The 16,041-nt window shown below is 36.8% G+C and overlaps 1 protein-coding gene across 4 annotated transcripts in view; it reads right to left on the bottom strand.

The window, feature by feature from the left end:
* The window catches only part of Myo5a (myosin VA), a 212,659-nt gene that overhangs the window by 154,470 nt on the left and 42,148 nt on the right, over window positions 1-16,041 (bottom strand). For all 4 annotated transcript variants that reach the window (XM_047538820.1, XM_047538823.1, XM_047538822.1 and 1 more), the window contains exon 2: window positions 3,837-3,947. In XM_047538820.1, the coding sequence (XP_047394776.1) occupies window positions 3,837-3,947 (111 nt within the window). The remainder of the gene's footprint in view (window positions 1-3,836; window positions 3,948-16,041) is intronic.

The raw sequence follows: 16,041 nt of genomic DNA, 5'->3' as shown, positions 1-16,041 counted from the left end.
AAAAAGGTTGGGGATATAGTTTATTAGCAGAGCAGTTACCCAGCACAGAGCCCTGGGTTCAGTCTCCAATGCAAAAAATAAAATAAAATAAAATAAATTTTAAAAGGGCTGGGGATGTTGCTCAGTAGTAGAATGTCCCTGGGTTTAATCCACCATATGTGTATATATGTGTGTATATGCGTATATATGTGTGTGTGTGTGTGTGTGTGTGTGTGTATGTGGATATGTGTGTATATGTATCTCTGCCAAAAACCCTAGAAGCAGTACTATTCTAATAGCAACCAGCACACCTAGTGCCCAGATCTTGGTTGCTAAATACCATCCTCCAATAAAAGGTACCAGGGCTGGAGAAGAGAAAATACAACATAAAACTTTTATCACTTCTTATTTATTTATTTATTTTTGTGTGTGGTGCTGAGGATTTAACCCAAGTCCTCAAGTATCTTTTAGTATGAGGAAGTAAGAAAGCGATTTAAAAAAAAAAAATGATGAAGACATGTTAAAAAACAAAGGAACAAATCTAAGAGAGCCAATGGGGTAAACAATCCTAGTGATAAAATGAATGAGAGTAGTAAATGATAAAATAAATACTCATTATCCCATAATGACATAAGTGACTGAATCAATATACAAATGGGATCGAAGAGATAACACTATTCTACATAAGAATTTCAATTAACAAATGTAAAAGAAAATAAGAAAACAGAGTATCAACATTAGAACACTACAGTAATACTTGCTATAGGCAAGACCCAGTGATGACCACGAAAATTAGTGGGCAAAGTTTAAGGAGAAACAGGATGTATATGTGGCTCCAACTACCTCCTGTAGAACAGTGGTATTCATTAATTACAAAGGTGAAAAAAGTAACTTTATTGTGGATCCATGGCAGACATCACCTTAACTAGTTGAGCATGGTTAATGTGGCCAGTAATAAGACATATTGACATCAGAGACCCTTTGGTATGAGGCACTAAGACCACATCACCTCCCAAAATTCAATAACCTTAATCTAGTCATGAGGAAACAGCAGGATGGGACATTCTATAAAACACCTGACAAGTGCACTTCAAAAGTGTCAAGGTTATGAAAGTCATGGAAAGACTGAGGACCTGTCTCAAACTGGAGAAAACTAAGGAGGCATGACAATCAAAATGCAACGTGGGGCCCAAGGTTGGGAAAAAAAGAAGGCATTAGTAGAAAAACTGGTGAAATACAAATAAAATCAGTAGTTCAGTAACAGTTTTATTTCAATAGTAATGACCTAGTTTTGATTATTCTATACACATTATGAAAGGGGTTAACATCAGGGGAATTTGGGTTAAGGGTACATGGAAACACTACTATCTTTTCAACTCTTCTTTAAGTCTAAAACATATAAAATGAAGTGTTTTTAAAAATTAAGCACAGTTATCTGTCAGATGTGTATCTTGAAGCCATCTGCTTTTCCAGCTATCTGCAGAAATCCACTGTGGCTAAATAGAATAAGTACTTGTCTTAGAGTGAAAAAGTCTATGTTCAAACCCCACTTTCAGTTCCCAAAACCACTTTCTGACTGCCGACCTCGGGTAAAACTACTCAGTGTTTCTGAGCCTTAGCTTCCTTGTTTGGAAAATAGTGATAATATCACTCACCAATTCATAGGGGTTGCTGAGAAAATTAACATGAGAGATTGTAGCCCAAAGTGGCTGATACTGTACGTAATGAGCAGATGACTAATAAATATACAAGTGAATTCCTTAGTTTGATATTCTGTTTTCCTAATCTGGCCTAATTCTTCCCTGTCTTCTTCCTAACTAGTCTCCTTGCCTCAGATTTACTTTCTTGAAATTCACCCTCCATGCTGCCACTAATGAGTCTTTAAAACAAACCAGGCACCATTTTTTTCAGAAACACTAAAATCATTCCCCATAGTATACCAATGAAATTCAAGAATTTTATAGGAAGAACATCAGGCACCTGTGATCTGGTTTTCACTCCCATCCTCCTGCTGGTCCTGTACTCTCATTTCACATCCCATCAACACAGAACCTGTGTAGTTCCCCAAACATTCCATTACTTGCATGCCTCCTAGCCTTTGACCACGCTTTTCCAGATCCCTGAAATGCACCAACAATTTCTATCTGTTCTTCTGACAGTGTCTCTCTGACCTCTCACTCTCACCAGCCACTCTGTATACTCATTCCACTTATATACTTTTGTTTCTAACTTGTTTTTATTATATCATATGGCATACTATCACACTATTTGTAAGTATGTTTATCTCTCTCACTGATAATGATGTCAAAGATCACAACTTCTGCCATCTCTTAACATGGTATATAGTGATAGGTACCTTAATATGTATTTGTTGAACCAGAACACATACCTTTCTATATCTCTACTCCAAATGACCTGTTACATTCACTATTTCCATAATACATTCCAACCCTCAGAGGGTCTACCCTTTTCTCTAAACTCTATCTAGCTTTTAAGCCAGGTGTGATGATGCATGCCTGTAGTTTCAGCAACAAAGGAGGCTGAGGCAGGAGGACTACTTGAGCCCACGAGTTAGAGGCCAGTCTGGGCAACACAGCAAGATCCTATCTTAAAAACCAACAACAAAACAAGCACATTCAAACTCTATCTAGTTTGGGGGATGAGGTAGGTAGCCCAGTGGCAGAGCACTTACCAAGCATGAATGAGGGCCTGGGTTTGATCCCCAGCACCATCATCACAAAAAAAAAAAAAAAAAAAAAAAAGAAAAAGAAAAAGAAAATTAAATCTAGCTTTTAAGACCCTTTCAAAATCCTTCCTCCTCCAGGAAGCCTTCCTTAACAACAGAGCCCATAATAATATTTTCTCCTACTGGGATCCTCAATTCCTTACCATTTTTATAGTTTGCAGAGTGATAATTAGCACAGACCACGAAGACAAATTTCCTGGCTTCATATCACAGCTTCATTCCTTAATACCTATATAACCCTGAGCACTTAAACAATTTGAGTCTTGATTTCCTCATTTGTAAAATGGGAATAATCACAGCACTACCTCATGGAGTTGTTGTGAAGATTAAATGAGTTGTAACACATAAAGCAGTTAGAACCATGTCTGGCACAGAGTATTCAATACAAGTTAACCATTAAGATAGTTTTATTCATTTTGCAGTTAATCATATACTTGCCTCTTGACATCTTTAGAACTGTGATGTTAACACTATTCTTTATTTCCTAATTATTTAACTTTTCATGTATTTATATCCAGTTTCCCTCACTTTAAGTTCTTTAAAGGAAATTAATGTCACAAATGTTTTTAAGCAAAGAATGTGACACATCCTGTAAAAATACCACAGAGAGATTAAAAATGGTAGAGCTCAGGTGAATTCACTCACACAGTGAGTAAAGACAGTGCAGAGACACAACTGATTTTAAGCTTTTCTGAATAAGTATTTCTCAAATGATTAGTTGTAGTAAACATCGTATCAATTAAACTGGCATCTTAAGCAATGTTATCTTAGTTAATATGAAATTATTTTAATGTTAATCTAAACAAAATACAATTAAACAAGCATATATTCAGGAGGATTAGATATGAATCTAAACCTGATAATCATAATAAACTCATATGCAAAGCAATGAATTTTAAAAATATCTGCTATTTTCACCAACCTATGTCACACTGATAATGCTATTAGGATAAAAAATTGAGTTTGTCATTTTTACCAAGTTAGTAAGTGAAAATACAAGATTTAACTTTAAATTTAACTTTCTATTAGGATTAAGTAGTTCACAATAAACTCAACACTTTTGAACTCCTTCACTGCAGGCAATAACAACAAATGAAAGTGAGACTCTTACCTTTCCTTCTTCAAGGTGAAGCAGGAGGACTTTATCTCCAGGCTTATAATCTTTGAGCAGCTCTGCTGACTTCCAAACTTCCTCAGGATCAGGTATCCAAACCCTAGCAAACTAGGAGAAAAAAGAAAAAAATGCTTAATTAGCAAATCAATTACTTTACAATAATATATAAAGCATATCATTATTTATAATAAATAATTTATGAAAAAAGGAATCATATCCAATATGAAACTGTTTAAATTAGTAAACAAAAAGTACATTAGCCTCAGTAGCATCACAATCCCCAAATTATGTAAAAAAGTATATTCTGAAAAAGTAGGTAAAATAAAAGCTTGACTTCGTTTTATCTAGTAAATGCCTAAAATGTAATTTTAGGTAAAAACTTATATACAAAACTTCTTTTCAAAGCTCTGGTGCCATGGCTCTGCCAGTTTCAGTAGTACAGCCATATCTTTATCAGAGATGCACCTTGAATTTTTTATTGTGGTGTTCATCCTGTGCTCTGCAAAGCCCTGATGATTGCTCAGATATCCGTTAGGCGTCATTATGGTAGAAAGAAGAGTGAACTTGTGGCTTGGAGTCACAAGATGTTTTACATACTGGGCATCTACAATTTTCTTTGAAGAAAGAATTCTGTTACTTATTAAAAAAATTTTTTTTTGACAAAAACATGATTGTTTAGAATTTTGCCCTCATTAATTTATAAAAATGCTTGGGAGGTGGTAAAAATGGTAAGTTTGGCCAGAAATACATTTGACTCACACAGCCTCCATCCCATGACAAGGCACAATAATCACCAGGGGTTCCTAAGGCAGCAAATCTGTAGCCTCAAGTACATATTATCTGAACTTAAGCCAGATGATTACATGATCAATTTTGAGAAAAAAGAACAAAATATATTAACAGGTATGAATTTTTCAAACACTACACTGAAGAAGTACTTTCCAGGGAAGAAATCCTACTTTAATACATATGTCTACTAAACCCTAATGTTGATTTTCATGAACAGATGGCAAATGAAAGAAGGACACGCTGGATTTCATTGGCATAGGGAAGATGTAATCATGACTGACACGGGCCAGACTAAAGCTGGTCTCTGGCCTATACTGTATCCTCAGTAATTTCATTTCTAGATTTCATTTTTAATAATGATCAGGATGCTCATTTACTTGGAACTTCCAGCTTAAGAAACATCTGGATTAAGTGTGTTACATATAAGGCTACTTCCTGATGAACTGTGACATGATGGATATTTTAAGTACGGAGCCCAAAGACATTCTGGGAAGCTTGTAACAAGGCCATTTCTAAGTAAGAGAGAAACTTATTTAGTGATGGACTTAAAGATGGGAGAAAGAGAGGGAAAACAAAGTGGGTGAACAAAAGTCAAGAAAGATCTGAGGATTCAGACAATTTAAATTAAATGGCACTGTAAGAAAAATACTTGAGCATGCCACTGTGCAGGATATTACATTAAATTCAATACTAACAAATATTTTCAAGTCTTCCTACTGGGCAGCTTCTGTGGTACAATGCAGTAGTTTCCAAATTACCATAATTCATAGCTAATAAAATTTTTAAAACATGTTTGAGGACTAGCTGGGCACAGTGACACATTCCTGTAATCCCAGCTATTTGGGAGGCTGGGACAGGAGGATTCCAAGTTTGAGGCCAGACTTGGCAATTTAACAGGACAGTCTCAAAATAAAATAAAAGCTTGAAGGGTGTAACTCTGTGGGAGAGCACTTGCTTAGCATGTACAAGGTCCTGGGTTCAAGTCCTAGTATTATACACACACACAGTTTGAGGACCCAAATAGGGTTATTAAATTTTAGTTTTGTCAAGTAAGATTACAAAACCAGTAAGTGTTAACAGCACTTAACAAATAAATAAAGAGAGGATAAGACCCTCACACTCTCCAGAGGCAAGATATTTAAGTAGAAATCTATAATCTAGTATCACCATCATTTTATACAATAAAGGACATTTTAACATTAAAACAGTAGGAAAAATAGCCATTACAGTAGCATACAAATTCCATACCTTGTTCTAGAAGGGCCTTCAAGATCTGTCCTTTCCTCACCCGGCTTTACCTTTAAGCTGGAGCCACTGGCCCTTATTTTAGTGCTTTAGGAACACAGGTAATTTGTGTCCCCAGAACTTTTACCCTTTGTTATTCTCTGCAAATGTACTTCTGCAATGTACTTCTCTCAGATCTTATGCATGACTTGTTATGGTTTGGCTATAAGGCACCCCTCCAAAGACCCTGTGCTCCTACAGGAATATTCAGAGGAACAGTTATAATTGGTAATGAGACCAATAACCTAAGCAGTCTATCCTAGTTTGAATGAACTAACTGGATGTCATCAGGTGGGGAGTGGCTGGAGGAAGTGTATCAATGGGGGTGTGTCCTGGAAGGGTTCATCGTCCCTATGACTCCTTCCCTACTTCCCTCTCTCTGCTTCCTGGCCAAAATGAACAACAAAGCAATGTTTCTCTACTACACCCCTTTACCATGATGTTCAGCCTCACCTTGGGCCCAGAGCAATGGAGTCAGCCCATCAAGGACTACACCTAGAAAACAGTGAGCTAAGATAAACTTTTCCTTCTCCAAGTTGGTATTTTGCTCACAGTCCTGGAAGGGTTCATCGTCCCTATGACTCCTTCCCTACTTCCCTCTCTCTGCTTCCTGGCCAAAATGAACAACAAAGCAATGTTTCTCTACTACACCCCTTTACCATGATGTTCAGCCTCACCTTGGGCCCAGAGCAATGGAGTCAGCCCATCAAGGACTACACCTAGAAAACAGTGAGCTAAGATAAACTTTTCCTTCTCCAAGTTGGTATTTTGCTCACAGTGCCAAAAACCTAACAATGCCTCCTTTTCATTTTTCAGATTTTAGTTCAAATGTAAACCTTCTCAGAGAGACCTTCCCAGATTTTTCTAAAGTTATCCCAAATATCTCTATCATTTTCTATTTTATTTTCTTCAGAAGTCTTATTACTATCTGAAATTACTAACTTTTATGTTGTTGTTTGTTTACTTATTTCTCTCTCTCTTCCTTCATTAGAACATAAGCTCTATGTTTTTCAACACTACATCCAGTACTTACAACAGAACTTGAGACACAGCTAGTGCTTAGTATTTGTTGGAATATACTAAGAGTAAAAAGCATCTCCTTCACTTTTATAGAAGTACTGTGAAAAATTGACCCAATTGCTTTATTTTTCTTTTATTTTTATAGAATCATAAAATCTTTTAATTTGAAGTTTACAGAAGAAAGAACACTGAAGTAGGTAGGCTGTATGTTCTACCACATTGATCTTAGCCTTTATTTCAGGCAAGTATAAAATAAAGATGATAGCAGTGTGCTTCTCAGGAGTTACAAATGTAGAAACTTTGAGAAAAGCATAAAATAATATACAAGTACAGTGTGGGACTATTACTGAATTTTTTTCCATAGGATTTGATTTCTAATATCATACATAAAATGTTACTAAAAATTTGTTTTATAACCTTTCCTCCAGGTACATAGTCCATAAACTAAGTAATATTTGTACATATTATTAAAATCTTACTCATTCAATAAACATTCCTAAGTATCAACTGCTCCTACTCTTACTTTATAAAGTCAGTAGTAATTTTTTTAACCTTTTCTGGAAGAACCTACTAGTTCTACAAAATAAATGACATTCAAAAATCATTAAATGACCTACTAAAAAGACTGATGAAAACATAAAAAAGCAAAATGTGACCAACTGACCTTCAAGAAGAGTGACTGACCTGTGAATAAATTAGAAGGGACTTTAAATCTAGAAAGAATTGTCTTTGTGTTCTGTGTTAGCAAGAAGTTCCAGGTAAGATTTCCACAGTGTTAGTAATAAGGAGGTACTGGATTTCTAAGAACAAGGTGCGAACAAGACTTACAGAAAAGGAGAGCCAGGCAAAGGCCCTTACATATACCAGAGGCAACAAAAACACCAAACACTATCTTGATAACAAGCTTTATCTTATCTCTATCCCTTGGGAAAATAACCAAGAAGAAACAGGTCAGAAACAAGTCTGTTATTTCCATGGCCTCTTTGAGGTTCTTTTCCATTTTAACCCATGAGGTCAATGACAACTATTGTATAATTGGATCATTTGGGGATATAAATCTTAGGTGCAAAAAGCAGAGGGAAATCTCAACCTTACATGCCCCTTCCCACTGCCTCTGTTACTTCCAATTCTACTTCTCATTCTTTTGCCAGACCCTAAAATAAATATACTTTGCACTCCTGAGAAGTAGGATGAAACTTGTCACATCCAGTGTATGTACTGGGGGAAAAAAGACAAGGAACCTAGATCACATAGGAAATGTAGAAAAGGGACATGACAGAAAGTCAGGCAGGAATTAGAAACAGGGTGGACACTTGCCCACTTGGCTGCATGGGGCTTCCTGATGAAACAGAAATATTTAGGAAAAGAAAACCCTGGGCAAATCCAATGACAGTGGACATAGACCCCCAGCGGGATAAAGGAAAAGTCCCTGTTATGTAACTCAGCTGTCATGATTACCTAGTGAAGGGTCAGGCTTTCTTGCAGTGTTCTCTATTCACCTCACATTACTCACACTCCTCTCTACTCACATTACTCTAGATTTAGTCTTTCACTATTTTGTGAAAGTCCCTCAAATATCTCACACATGATTCCGCAGATATTATTTATGGATACATCTACTTCCCACATTAGACCATCAACTCCTTCAAAGTTGTCCTTCGTTCCCCTCTATGATTGGCCAAATTCTTTGCCCACAGTTGGTAGGCAGCACATACATGTTGATTTTAAAACCAAGACAGAGCAAAGGAAGGAAAAGAGATGAGAAAACTGGAATGAGAGGCAGCAGAGGCAAACTATGCAGGCTTAGCTCAGGATTTTCCCTAGAGCTGAATCAGGGTTTAAGGCCACAAAGTGTGGTTGAAATGGGGCATGAGTCAGAAACTTAGAGAAATTCATGAAGAAGTATGCAAAGAAAGTAAATAATGATACAGAAACTGATGGGAGAAGGGGAAAAAAAGGTTTGGGATTTGAGGTACATAATATAATTAAAGACAAAAACCAAACTAAAACAAACAAAAATACTGTAGGAGATGATAAAATAAGAAAAAAAGCTTAAAATAGATAAAATTCAAATGGAACAACACAAGAATCACTTGATCAAAATGAAACAACAAATGAACCACTTGATCAGAAATGAGAGTAAGGACAAAACAGAGAAGGGCTAAATTCTAAAAGTCAAAATTGAAGAAAATAATGCTGGCACAGATTTAAGTTGCATAAGAGCTTGCAAGTAAAATACAAGTCATCTGGCCTTCCACAATATAATTTAATGAGGCCTACCCGTCAGTGGTGAGGCAATTCTGAAAAAGCCTGATGGACGAGCACTGGAGAGGCTGGTTCAGGGGACACACTTGCCTGAGGACACACCAGAGAGGGCTACAAACAGGGTCAGCTCACCCTCGCACCATCTCAGGGGTTATGCCCCTCCCTGCATGCTTAAGGAGGCACCAGTCATCTTTCATTTTGTGTCCTAACACAATGGTAATATTCAAGAGGTCCTTGATAAATGCAGTTGACTTACTCGAAGTTTTGCTAGCTCTTATTTTGTCAGTCAAGAAACCATGAGGTGTACACACTAAAAGCAGTTGTTTCTGATGCCTCAGACACTTTAGGAACAAAACTGACAGCACTAAGAGGGAACTGACTAGCCCAATCACAAAGAAGCTGACCCATGTGATTCTCTTTTCTCCTCTAAATTCCCATACACGTTATTCACTTTTCATATACTATATGTGTACATCTTTCTGAGCTTCCTTAAACCATGAATAGTTTGGTCACTCACAATTTTCTCTCCTTCAGTTTTTATACCCCATTGTGAATGGTTGTAAAAATGAATCCTTCATGTGCCAATCTGAACAAGGCTTCTTTAAAAACTAAGTGTCCCTCTGGGCTATGAACTAAAGCAAGAGGAAACCTGAATCATCATCAACACCCCTTCTGCTGAAATCTGACATTAACATTGATACTGCATATAGTTACTAAGTAATTCATAAAATCCTTATGGTATGTTTTTGGTATAAAATATTCAGGAACTACTACTCTAAAAACATAATGGGCTTTCCAGAATAAAGGAAACAAAAATTAATAAAGAAACTAGAAAATCCAAAAAATTGTCACCCTTAGTTATTGTAAATTTCATTTTTAAAATTTATTATGAAATCCCACCTATATAAGAGATTATGAGAGTGTGTTTGTGGGTATGATGAACTTCCATAGGCCTACCACTTAGGTTCAGAAATCGAACACTACTAATAATATTTAAACCACTTGACAGAACATTTTCTTAACATTCCATCCCTCCTTCCACTATTTTTTTTTTTTTTTTTTTTTTGCGGTGCTGGGGATTGAACCCAGGGCCTTGTACTTGCAAGGTAAGCACTCTACCAACTGAACTATATCCCCAGCCCCTCCTTCCACTATTTTTATTCAACACTAGTATTCTCCAGTCATGTCAAACTCTGGTTTTGCTGTACCCTGAATAAGCAGTGCTGCCTCACACGGGGACTTTTGATTTAGCTATTCCCTCCATCTGGAACACTATCCCTTCCCTCTTGAGCCAACAGAATCCTTTTTATCCTGTGTTTAAGTGCCACCCTCTCTAAGAAGTCTTTCCTTACTCCCATCACTTGGCACTCCATTCTCAATATCTCCATTACTCATACAATCTTCTGCTAGAATCCTTATCCCACTACCTGATGACTTTGGATGTTTATCACCACGGAGTTAGAGCTCCCTAAGAGGAAGATGGTATCTTTTTTTGCCTTTGTCTCTATGGCACTTAACACAGGACCTGCCCATAATAATTTCTCAATGAACTTTTGTCATATGAACATTTTGGTCCTTTACATTCTTAAACCTTATACTACAAAAGAAGGTAGATTAAAAGAATTACTGATCTTTCCCAATCCTCTCCAAATCTTCTCAAAAGCTCTATAATTTCCAGAAGTAGAGAAAGATGAATGAAGTGCCAGATGTTGAGTTATACAGGAAACATTGGTGTGATAGAAGGAAAAAGAGCCAGACCTGCAGGGAATGGAAAGAATGAAACGTTCCCTTCCCCACCCCCATAAAATCCACACCTCTATTCCTTAATTAATTCAAGTATTAGGAGTACCCCTAATTCTTCAAGTTTCAAGTATTAGAAACTACCCCTCACCTCCAGAACAGTGATTCAGTTCCACCCATAACCTACTACAAATTACTCAGAAGGCAGAGAAATGTCACTACCACCACCTCCACTTGCAATCTCTCCAGTAGCAGGCGGGGAACAGATGGGAAGTTCAAAAGGTCTAAATAAGACGAAGGGGTCACACCAAAGTGGGAGGAATAGAAAAATGGCTAGGGGGTATGGAATACTTGGTACATTCTGGGTAGGGCTATAAGTGAGAGCAAAAGTATACTGGGCCCCTACCACAACTTTCCAGAATTATTGATGAACTAAATCATAATCAACACTGGATTTATCACAGGTTGGTAAGGAATGAAAACTAGCATTTCTTGAGCATCTTCTGTGTGTCAGCAGAGGTCCAGGTATTTTACATGTGTAATTTCATTCAAATCATCACAAGAACTCCATTATCTTATTTTAACAAATATTTAAGTTTAGATCATACACATGGTAGACATGGGGTTTAAACATGTCTAGTGTAAAAGACAAATTTTTTTTCACTGAAAACTTCCCTCGTTAAATCAGTGGATTTCACTACAAAGAAACTCCCTCCTTGCACCCTAAAATTGTTCCTCTTGGTATCACAAGGGAAATGGCTATTAAACTGGTCCACGTCATTGGGTGAAACATAAGAATGTTCTATCTAACAATGTGTCAAAGTCATACCAATAGGCCTGGCATCCACCCTGCAGTATTTCAACTGGCTATGACCACAGAATAAGGCTTTGCCAAAAATAAAATTGTGAAATAATAGCAAGAAACTATCTGAGGATGCTAATAAATGGATGATTCCTGCTTCATGAACTTCTCTAAATGATCACAACAAAAGGGTTGATTTTTAGATTTTTGATGACACTTGAAGTTACCTGACAAGTACTGTGAAATGTGCATGGTTTAAAAGTGAAACAATGGGCTGGGGATATAGCTCAGTTGGTAGAATGCTTACCTTGCATGCACAAGGCCCTGGGTTCAATCCCCAGCACCACACACACACACACACACACACACACACACACACACAGAAAGGTGAAACAAGTTTGCCAGGCATGGTGGATACACTTGTAATCCCAATGTTCTAATTTAGATTTGTGGTGTCTCCCAAATGCTCATGTGTGTCTATGTAAGAAAGTTTGAGATGAAATGATTTGGTTATGAGAGTCTTAGCCTAATCAGTGAATTATCTTACTAATATGGATAACTGGGTTGTAACTGTAGGCAGGTAAGGTGTAGGTGGAAGAAGGTCACTGGTGGCATGCCTTTGGGATTTATATTTTGTTCCTGGAGAGCAGAACTGTCTTTCTCTGCTTCCTTGTTGCCACGTCCTGAGCACTTTCCTTCTCCATGTCCTTCCACCATGATGTTCTGCCTGCCTTGGTCTCAGAGCTAAAGAGTCAGCTGACCATGGACTGACTGAACTTCTGAAACAATGAGCCCCAAATAAACTTTTCCTCCTCCACATTGTTTTTGTCAGCAATGCAAAAGTTGGCTAATATACCGAGTGATTGTGAAGGCTGAGGCTGGAGGATTGCAAGTTTGAGACCAGCTTCAAAAACTTAGTGAGACCCTGTTTCAAAATAAAAAATAAGATGGTCTAGAGATATAGTTCAATGATAAAGCATCCCTGGGATAAATCCCCAGTACTGCAAAAATATAAAAAAAGAACATGAGTAAATAAATAAAAGTGAATCAAGTTCAAGTCAACTTCCAGTAGGCACTGAAATTATTTTAAATTTATGAAGAAAATAAGAACTTACAAATTAATGGATATTTTATCACACTGACAGAGCAAAAAATAGAACTTTATTTCTCTAGAATTTGAGGGTGAGATAACAGAACTTTGGAATGAATATTCTTAGACACAAGTTCTTTAATATTCCTATAAAGATTATTTTTGGAACTAAGTCTCACTTTATAAGAACAGCGTTAATGTGAACATTAAAAAATTTACTATTTCCATTTGCAATTAACTAGTTGTATTTGAATATAAATCCCGAATTTCTAAATAAATAAAATAATCAAAGGTATAACAGAATTACCAACAAAAAAACCCATACTGACCATGTTCATCACAAGGTTTATTTGATCAGAATACAGAAAGTCCTACTTTCCTTAATTTTTTGCAGTATGATTTATATTATTGTTAAAGAAGTCTATCATTCACCAGAAAGTTTGAGAGAGGCTAAATAACAGCCCAAAGTCACTCAGCTAATAAATGATAGAAGCAGGATTCAAACTCAGGATGATCTCTGACTTCAAAATAGTTAAGATGCATAAGGAAAAAGTAAGACAAAATCTCAACGAGTCACTTCCTCCTGATTGAGACCTAAGCTGTCCAATTAAGCAAACCAACTTCCACTTTCCTACCATTTTCAACACCTGCTCCCAACTTAGGGAAAAATATACAATGGGGGTCATGTTAAATATGCACAGTCCTCAATATATAGATTTCTTTCTTCCACTTAGAATATCTACCACCTGATAAATGAGAGATATGAAAGAAATCCTACAAAAATTTTTTAAACACAGGATGCCTTAGCATGTTAAATTTTAAGGAATAATGGGATTAAACATTAAACAACACACATTATTATTGAGGCAACATAGAGAACGTGCTCAAAGCAGTTCCTGGCAAATAACAGGCAGGCACCAGTATGTAGTTCGCTTCTGTCTACAGCAGGTTATGTTGGTCCCCAGCTTTTGGGACAGACATTTCTAGGCTGAGATCACAGTCCGTTATAAGTCAGAGCATTATGACATATCTTTCATGACCTGATGCCTGCCAGCTTCTCCAGTCTCATCTCTAACCTGTTCTGACCTTCCATTCAACCCTTTAACAACTTCAAATAGCAGCTATTTCCTCCATACCTATCTCATTTACTCACATGGTCTCCAAATTTGGCAAACCCTTTGCCTATAGTGTCCTTTATGGTCTGCTAATTTTAGCACCATTTGGCAGCCTACTGGGAACACTTTTAGCCTAGCTTCTGAGACACCCCATTCTCACCGTTCCTATTTGCTTCTCAAATCACTACTTTTTAGAAATGATCAAGAGTATGAAGAAAGAGCCTATAGAATAGGAGAGAAATCTTTGCCAGCTGCTCCTCTTACAGGGATTAATGTCCAGAATAGATAAAGAACTCTAAAGAGATAACATCAAAAACCCAAACAACCCAATCAAAAAATGGGCAAAAGAACTAAACAGACACTTCTCAAAAGAAGAAACAGATGGGGGGGCTGGGGATATAGCTCAGTTGGTAGAGTACTTGCCTCGCATGCACAAGGCCCTAGGTTCAATCCCCAGCACAACAAAAAAAAAAAAAAAAAAAAAAAAAAGGAAGAAGAAGAAGAAGCAAATGGTCAACAAATAAATAAAACAATTTTCAACATCTCTAATAATCAGCAGAACAGAAACTACGCTGAGATTTCATTTCACTACTGTCAAAATGGCAATTAATAAGAACACAAATAACGAATGCTGGCAAGGATGTGGGAGGAAAGGTACTCACATACCTTAGAGGTTGTACTAATTGGCAGTATAACCACTCTGGAAAGCAATATGGAAATTCCTTAAAAAACTAGGAATGGAACCACTACATAACCTAACTACTACTCCTTGGTATTTATCCAAAAGAACTAATATCAGGATACAGCCACTTCAAAATTTACACTAGCACAATTAATAACAGTCAAATTATGGAATTAGCCCACATGACCATCAATAGATGAATGGATCAAGAAAATGTGGTATATGTACACAACAGAATTTTACTAAGCCATGATGACGAATATGGCATTTGCTCGTATATGGATGTAAATAGAAAACATCATGCTAAGTGAAATAAGCCAGACTCAGAAAATCAAGGGTTGAATTTTCTCATATGTGGAAGTTAGAGAAAAACAAGGAAAAGAAGGTGGTGGGGATCAGATATGATAGATATATGTGAAGATAAGTGGAGTAGGAGATATATGAAAGGGAAGGAGGAGGGACAGGAAAGGGGAAGAAATACAAAATGAATTTAACAAAATCATGTTATATGTATATATAAATGTACCACAGGGAATTTCACCTTTATGTGTATGTAGGGAGTACCAATAATAAATAAATAAATAAACAAACAAGTGAAAGGAAAATCAGTAGAGGAAGGAGAATAGGGGGAAGGGGAGAGGAGAGAAAGAGAGGGGAAACAGGACTGAAATCAAATTCCATGCACTATGAGCTTGTCAAAATGAACCCAACTACTATATATAATGTACTAATTTAAAAAAAAGAAAATCCCTCCTTTTCAGTTTCCTATGCCAGCTCTGCCTTCTCTATGCTATCTCTTCTCTTCTAAAAAGGTATTAAGAATTCAGGCTTTAAGACCAAACTGGGATTTGTTTCTTACTAATTTTTCTGTGGCTTTCCTGCACCTCATATATAATGAGAGTTATCATGAGAATTAAATCAATTAAGGTATGCAGAACAGTGCTTAGACATAGAGGGCAATAACTGTTAGTTATTCTTATTAATATTATTATGAAGATTAGATAGCACTGTTGTTATTTCTACATTTACAGTATATCTGACCCACCTCATTAGTCTAAATGTTAAGTCTTATCAAATTTCTATCTCTAGCCCAGATCTTTCTACTCAACTAGAGACACACATAACTGACTAAGATCTCTAAGTAGATGTCCTATAGGCATCGGAAACTTAACAACCCCAAACAAAATTCTTCTCCCTTTTCTGTATGTCCTTTTCTGTAGTATCCTTATCTTAGTAACAAGACAGGAACCTCTACCCAGTTAGTTAGTTGCCCTTGGGAGAAAAGTGATCCTTAGTACTAACCTCTCCTCTATCTCTGTATGAAATCCATCAGTAAGTCCTACCAGCAATATTTAGCTTGATGTAGTTCCCACCCCATCTTCACAGCTACCAACCAAATCTTAGCCATTACTCAC

This window comes from Sciurus carolinensis, chromosome 2 (genome assembly GCF_902686445.1).
Source record: "Sciurus carolinensis chromosome 2, mSciCar1.2, whole genome shotgun sequence".
NCBI classification, from domain to species: Eukaryota; Metazoa; Chordata; class Mammalia; order Rodentia; family Sciuridae; genus Sciurus; species Sciurus carolinensis.
This window is presented reverse-complemented; position numbering and strand designations above follow the sequence as displayed.